General features: G+C 38.2%; 1 protein-coding gene across 1 annotated transcript; it reads left to right on the top strand.

Annotated features, from left to right (window-relative positions):
* Positions 1 to 1,296: 1,296 nt before the first annotated feature.
* LOC306772535 (complement factor D-like) lies at positions 1,297 to 2,988 on the top strand. The gene is made up of 5 exons (XM_079262049.1): positions 1,297 to 1,408; positions 1,517 to 1,673; positions 1,822 to 1,969; positions 2,048 to 2,338; positions 2,601 to 2,988. The coding sequence occupies exons 1-5, from the start codon at positions 1,345 to 1,347 to the stop codon at positions 2,778 to 2,780; spliced, it is 840 nt and encodes a 279-aa protein (XP_079118175.1). The 5' UTR covers positions 1,297 to 1,344; the 3' UTR covers positions 2,781 to 2,988.
* The last annotated feature ends 5,156 nt before the right edge of the window (positions 2,989 to 8,144 follow it).

Raw genomic sequence — 8,144 nt, forward strand, 5'->3', positions numbered from 1 at the left:
AGCTTCACATCTTAATTTTCTTCAGTTTTTTGTGACATCAGGGTTGAAATAATGGCTTGTAAAGCTTTCCAGATGTACATATTTTAAGACTTGGTAGATGATTCATTTGTAGCTGGTGATATACAGTTACCTTTTAATCATCCACTTTGCATCCTGTCTCTTCTCTGAGCTTCTTTTGTCTTTTGATTTGGATCCCAGCGTTACTGGGCCTTTTACTGGCAGACGTGAAAACTGCTGCAGGGAATCTCTGCTGAACTCAAGCTGAACTTTGAGCATCAACTTTAGTTTTACCAGAAATATTTAAAAGATATTTCAAATGAAAAATGTTCAAAGATACTGTTTTTATCACTGTAACAGCTTTTTAACTTGTCTCAATAAAAGATTCCTGGACAGACGGCAGAGATCCCAGAACTCTGCACCTGGGCTTTTAATCAGGGCCAAGAAGTCATCACATAGTACATACTGTACATTACTACACTGCCTAACAATATTTACAAATTACTTTAATATTGAAGATTTCTTTTTATTGTATTTTTCTGTGTACCATTGTGATTACTGATTTAATTTGTTTTAATATATTATTTTATGTTGCTTTGTGAAGCATTTTGTAACAAGGTCTCTAAAATTAAGGATGATATATTATGTTATAGCAAAAGAAGTGACTTTCTATTTCTAAGGGCTCTGTGTACATCTATGAGGAGTTGGAATAAACTGCACAACCTTAAAAATCTCTGCCTGCTGTTTTAAGATTAAATTTACCCTTCAGGAGTTAAAGATGAAAATAAGAATAAACATAAACTCAAGCTAAACTTGTACAGAGGCTGTTTGAGTCTTTCAGTACAGTTAATGTGATTTATTTGTCCTTTATTATGAAGCAACACTAAAGATAATAATGACTTCTAATCTTCTGGAATCCACAACGTAAGGCAAACGGTATTTTTGGCCATGCAGCTGGTTCCTGCTGGTTTATGGGAACAAAGTAAGAACATCATGTCATTCTTTGAGTGTTTAGATTCACAAGGTCAGATCCAGTCCATTGAACTTCCAACCTTTATATAAAGTTAAGATTTGAAGACGTGTAAGAAATGTAGTTTATATGCAGAGAAATTTGTACAAGTTGAGATTTATGCCTTTGATTTAAAAAAAAATCCTCATAGCAGAGAAATTAGACAAACTTTAAATGGGTCATGTTTTCCTGTTTTTGTTGCAGAAAACACAGGAATGGGAGGATTATCCCACTCCCGCTTGTGCCTTGCACCACATTTCCTTGATTTATGTTTACTCTCTTTCAGGAGCAAGCCTTTAAAAGAGCCTTGCTGGTTTAGGGTAAGTAAAAGCTCCATCATGGTGTCACAGAAAGAAGTGCTCCTAGGTGCTGCTCTCTTTCTTCTTACCCTCATTTCACACAGTAAGTTCATCATCTAGATCAAGTTCTTCGTTTATTATCTTCTCATTTTGCATTTCTTGCTTTGTCTTTGCATTTTTGTACTGATAAGTTATTTCTGTATTGTCTCAGGTGAGGGTATAATCGGTGGCAGAGAGGCAGCGCCACATTCTCGGCCCTACATGGCCTCCATCCAGAGACCAGATGGAGATCATTTTAAACATGAATGTGGAGGTTTTGTGATCGCAGATCAGTGGGTGATGACAGCAGTCCACTGCATGCCGAACGGGTAAGACAACATTCCTCACAGCACGCTGAAACAGATCCGGGTGCATGTTTGTGTTGTTTATTTCCTCCATTGCTTCTGTTGTTTTGCAGGAAATCATTTGTTCTTGCTGTGTTTATTAAAAAAGTTTATGATTATTGTCTTTCTGCAGACCACATGGAAGGAAGGTGGTGCTGGGGGTCCATTCTCTGAGTGAAGCTGAAGAGACGAAACAAACCTTTGACATCTTGGAACACAATCTTTTCAATCATCCTGACTTCAGTCCATCCAATTTTGACAATGACATTGCTTTAATAAAAGTAAGTCTATCTTTGATGTGAGTGTTTCATTGTGACTGTAAACTGATGCCATGCTTATTGATGGTGTGCTTTTTGTAGCTGGATCGTCCGTTCAACGCCTCTGAAGCTGTTAAAACGGTGCAGTTCCTGCGAACCGGCGGCGTAAATCCAACCACTGATGATGAGGTGGAGACTGCAGGCTGGGGGTCCATTAACAACCTGGAGTCCAGACCAGACAAGCTGAAAGAGGTGGTCGTCAAGATGATCAGCGCAGCTCGTTGCGCTCGCAGTGACTACTTTGGCAAAAAGGTTACAAGAAATATGATGTGTGCGCATAAGAAGTGCTCAGAACCCTGCGACCAGCCGTTTCCGGTCGAAGACAGCTGTGATGTGAGTTTTACATTTGTTTCTTCAACCAAAATAAAAATTTCCAAATGTGATAGACAATTTATAGGGAGACAACAGTTTTCCTCCTTGATAAAATATTTTGTAAATGGGATTTTAAATTCTGTTACAACAATAAATTGGTCAATTCTTATAATTGAAAGCCTAAATTCGGGTGATTTTCCCTTTTCTTTTCAAGCTCCCTGAAAGGAATCATCAATATAGTTTGTCAGATGTTATTCAGTCTGCTTCTTGCTGTTATCTGCAGGGAGACTCTGGAGGTCCTCTGCTCTTTAATGGAGTTGCAGTGGGCATCACGTCCAATGGAGGAAAGAAATGTGGCCAGCTAAAAAAGCCTGGAGTGTACACAGTCATCTCCCACTACACCGACTGGATTGACCGCACCATGGGCGTGCAGCCTGCTGCAGCAGGAGACCAGGAAAGTTAAATAAAAGAGTTAGCATCACATGTCAGCCACTGCTATGCCTGAATCGAGTCTCTACTGATTTTACATCTGTGCAGCTTTCATGTTCAGATGATCCATCTTTGTAATTAGCAATTATATAAATGCATTTAGAAACAGATCTATATTTGCATACTCTGATTGACTTGTAATATGCATTTCACCTCATTTTATCACATAATAAAGTACAATGAATGGCGCTGTGATAACGTGTTTGTGTTATTATCTCCTGTATGCAACCAATGAAAAGACAAGCTGAGAAAACTGACATAAAAACCATGTTTCACTGCCGTATGAACCAACCAGTACAGAACTGAACTGGTACAGAAACAACTTAACTTAAAAAATAATGAAAAACATTATATGTACAACTGTAAAATTAAAAGGCTTTCAGATATATTTTGTTCTGGACAGAACAGAAAAAACATCATAATTGCTGTATTTTGCAGGATTCATGCTTCCCTTCTTCTGTGGTGTCAGTTTACAGCTGATAAATTCTTCAGTTTTCAAGATATGAAGATGATGAAGTTGTAAACTTGGCAATGTTCGTCCAAATAGAGAAGTCCAGAAATAAATCAAATAAATCAAATGAACAGCTGCAGTCCCCCCGCACACACACACACACACACACACACACACACACCACCCGTTCTTGGCTTTGTGCAGATAAACACATCAATAATTTCAGATGTGCTGCTGTTGATTTATTTAGTTTGGAAACACACATATACACACACACACCACCATCACCGCATTTTTCTTTGAAAGTTTATAATCAACTAAATTTTCTCACAAGTATTGCATGATTATATTCCCTCCTTTCCCTCAGAGCAACAATGTTTTTGCAGGTTTTCCAGCTTCTGAAAAAACTAAATATCTTCAGTGCTTCTGCATGAATATAATCAATCTTAAAGGCAACTGAAACTAATTAATTTTACATACATTAGCAGCTTCACTGCAAAAACTCAGCCTTAAAAAACAAGAAAAAAATATACAAAAACTATGCAAATGTTGATAAAATAAGATAAATTATCTGCCAACAGAACAAGAAAATTAGGCTTGTCAAGACTTCCCAAAATAAGTAAAAATACTCTTAAAACAAGAGGAATTCTCTGGCATAAAAACTAAGAGTTATCTTACCTTTAAAAAAATAAGCATATGTGTACTCAATTTAAGATTTTTAATTTTACTTAGATTTCAGTTTTTGCAGTGTTGTTAAAGCTGATTTAACAGCCTGTACCTAAATGATCATAACAAAGTTTTATATATACGCAGCTCACTGCTATGTGTTTAATAAAAGAGCCTAATCATTTCTCAGTAGGTAGTTACCCTCCAATGCACCTTCTTTCCCTTCCACTATCACTTTATTTCTTTCCTGTAACTCCTGAAGAGAAAACCTTTTCACTGGAAAGGAGCGTCCTCCATACGAAGCAACCAGTTTGAAGGTTCCTGAAAGCAGCTCTTTAACCTGAGGATAGCTCAAAGCGCCCTGCGACTTTCTGACACTCAGCTCATAATAACGACTCCCACACTTCTGGACGAGGTCCTGCAGGGTTGGATGAGCTCCAGCGACATAATCATTGATCTTTTGAGGCCTGAACTGGTTCCCATCAACATGGACGAAAAGGATGATGGTGTGTTCTACAATCTCTCGTCCAAAGATCCTCTGCATGTGTGTGAGTATCTCACACTCTCCCTGGGTGAAGCGTCCCACCTGGAGCACGAGCAGAAAGACATGTGGCCCCGGTAAGGCCAAGGCTAGGCAGTCTTTCACCGACTCGGTGTACTCCAGTCCATCTTCGTCACACAGCTCAGGGGTGTCCACCAGGATGAGCCGCTTCCCCTCTGCAAACACTTCCTTTCTTTCACAAAACACAGTTGGTGTTGCTGGTTCGTTACTGGTCCCATTGACTGAGTAGTTATTACCAGCTCTGTTCAGAATTAGGCTTAGAGCAGAAGACTTCCCACTGCCAGAGAGGCCCAACAGAATGACCGATATCTTCTTTGTTTCATCATCTTAAAGCCAAAACAGAAAAAGGAAACAGTTACAACAGAAAAAATAAAGTTAAAAACATCAAAATAGTTTTTTTTAAAAGAAAGCTCTTCTTAAAAATTTCTATTGATGTTGACTTTTGAAGAGTCACGCACAACTTTGGGGTTTGACTATTAATATTTTAACTTTGCTCTTTTTATTTTACATGTTGATTACCAGTACTCCCATTTATATGTAAGTAATCTATGCTCTGTGCACTGATGCATCCTTATATAATCAGAAATTCTGGCTTTTGGAACTTCATTCACAAACAATGATGATGGTCTTTCTTATCCTAAACATAAAGAATCAGATATCTGATTTTTTTTTTTCACAAAAGCAACTGCAAAGTTATTGATTCTAAAACAAAAATATGTGCTAGCTTTCTGTCTAAAAAGAGGCCGATAAAGAACTCAGCAGCATTTCTTCAAAAAGTGGATATTTAGTTTCCTCTCCAAAGTTTCTGCTGAGATTTAATCATTTAGAATTTAGATTGTTGTAACATGATAGTTTCTAATTCACTGCAGGTACAGGCATCAAATAGAAGTCCCTGGAAACTGATTTCAGATACAAAAATTCCCTACATTTTCTACAGGATCATGGAATGTAATTTTTAAGATAAAAATTTCACTGCAACTTTGCTTTAACTAAACATATTTTCTTTAAACTGCATAACAAGTTTTTGATTAAATTTTGTGCAAAATTAACCATTCTTGCTTAAACATGCAAAGGTTTTGGTTGAGGCTCCTTTTATACCTAAAGCTGACACCCTCACCAACCAATCCCTCTACTGTTTGTAGAAATCTTCAATATGTGGCTTGCTTCTTTTATGTTCTATGTATTTTAAAACAGTTTCTCTTTTTTTAAGTGCATGTTTGTGTTTATTTTCCACATTGAGTGAAGTTAATCACTGCAGACACTGAAAATCCTTCCTTTAAATTACAGTCTATTGAGACAAATGACCAAATTAAACTTGTGGTTTGTATAGTTTAACACATCACTAAAACTGCTTTGCCACTCATTATAACAAATATAAGTGTTGGAGTAGTTTGACACCTGGGGTGTCAAACTCCAGTCCTCAAGGGCCGGTTTGCAGCAGGTCTTTGTTGCTTCCCTGCACCAACACACCTGATTCAAATCAATGGGATCCAGCAGCTTCTTGTCAACCTGTTTATTCATTTCGGTCAGGTGTGTTGGAGCATGGAGACAACACAAACCTGCAGGACTGGAGTTTGACGTCTGTGGAGGAGACATAAAACATTATTCTAACTAATGGTTGTTTCAACAAAATTCCATTAAACTGGGGTTGTCCAAAGTCGGCGCTCTCGGGCCGCCATCCTTCAGGTTTTCCATGTATTTCTGCTCCACACGGCTGGCTTCCATGTAATGGATCAATCAGCCAACGACATTCTGCTGTATGACTGATTAATTTGAGTCAGGTATGTGAGAGCAGGGATACATGGAAAACCTGCTGGATTCTGACCCCCCCTGTAATCAACCCTTCAGAGGCAAGAGAAAAATAACTCTTACCATCAGGTGCTCTCATATGGAGCTGCAGCATGGCTCTGTGGCTAATTACAGCCTCGTGGAGACTCTCTCTCTTTGTCTCATGTTTCTTTTTTTCAACTGCTTCCTCCTGTCTTTCCTCAGCATGCTTTGCTTTTAGTTCCTCCAGTTCTCTTGCTCTTCTCTCCTCTTGTTTTTGGACCAGTTTTTGGAACGCATGCTCTCTCTCTTCTGCTTCTTCCATCTTCTGTTTAAGCATGTTCATGGCAGAGTCCTCTGAGCACCTTCTCTTTGTTTCGGCCAGCATGACTTCAGTGTAACCAGCTGCACAGTTTTCAGTCAGCATGTAGCTGACCATCTCAAATACCGAATGCACCCCGCCGCTTGCGGTAGATGATGTGACCCGGCAGTATCTGCCATCACAAGCAATTATCAAATCCAAGAGCGACTCATCTAGGGTGTCAGTAACCTTTCCATCTTCCACCGAGAGAATTACAAGATATTTTAAAGCTTCAGCTCCAAATTGTGCCTGCAGGATGTCTGTCAGTCTTCTTTCCTTCTTTGTGTAATATCCACCTTGAATCAGCAGGAGAAATGTACTGATTCCATCTCTGCAAGACTTAAAGCAGCTATCTATCACCTGGCAGATGTCCTCCTCTGTCATGTCTTCTTGTAATCCTGCATAGTGCAAGCTGATAGACTCTCCCTCCACTGTCAGGTCGCAGACTTCGTTTGGCCCCAGAGAACTAAAGACTACCTGGTGACTGTTATCTTCTGAGCTATCCTGCAGCAGATTTTTCAAAGAGGACCATTCTTCCACCATGGATAGAACCACCATCATATGCTTTAAATTAGTTTCCCTTGCTAACAAAAACAAAGTGAAGACTTGTTAGTGGGTAAACATATTGCTTTAAACAAAATTTCCCATGTTTTCTAAATTAAATGATTTCCCCATGACAAATATATGTAGTAAAAAAGAATAACTCACTGTGGGACATGTCTTTTACAGATCTGTGTCAGTCTCGGAGAACATCTGAAACTGGATTCACTGACTCTGAAACAAACATTATAAGGGTAGAAAGAGATACTTCCTGATCAGCCTACTTTTTGTGTCAACTGAACTTTTGTTTTTTAAGGAAGTGCATTCCATCATGCAAACTAAAGTTTGCATGCATCTTCCTCATGTTTCTGCTCCTGCTTAAGAAAACGAAACGTTGTACCATCCTCCCCCACAAGTATTGCTTTTCTTTTGAGGGAGAAGCACACTGGGCTGAATTCTCATGCATATCTCTGAGCTGAGCAGCACTTTGGTGCAATTTTAAAGTGAAACACACTATAAAACTTAACTCTGACAAGCACCAGTCACTTTTTCTTATTTTTTTTAAGGAGAGAACACAGCAACAGTAGAATTGTGTCTAAACGTTCATAATCATACCAACTGAGGTTTTGGTTGTAATATTATGAGTGCATTTAAAACAAATGTCTCTAGTTCAAACAAGTCGTGTTTAATCCTTTGATGTGTCGTGTCCACCAGTGTATGCATAAGAACAAATTCTATATTTGCAATCTTGCCACTTCAGTGGACATTAGAGTCACTCAACACATTGCCACTGACTTAAGCATAAACAAATATAGTATACAATTTTATATATATTCAGATACATGTAATTACCAAGTTTGCCTCAGTGATAAACTGGACAAGCAAAATGATATTACTCCATTTTTATTTAAAAATAAAACACATATTACAAATATTTTGATAGAATAGATAAATAAATGAACTAAATAAAAAGTCATATATATATGACTAT

The sequence above is a fragment of the Telmatherina bonti genome (assembly GCF_933228915.1).
Source record: "Telmatherina bonti genome assembly, chromosome: 22".
NCBI lineage: Eukaryota > Metazoa > Chordata > Actinopteri > Atheriniformes > Telmatherinidae > Telmatherina > Telmatherina bonti.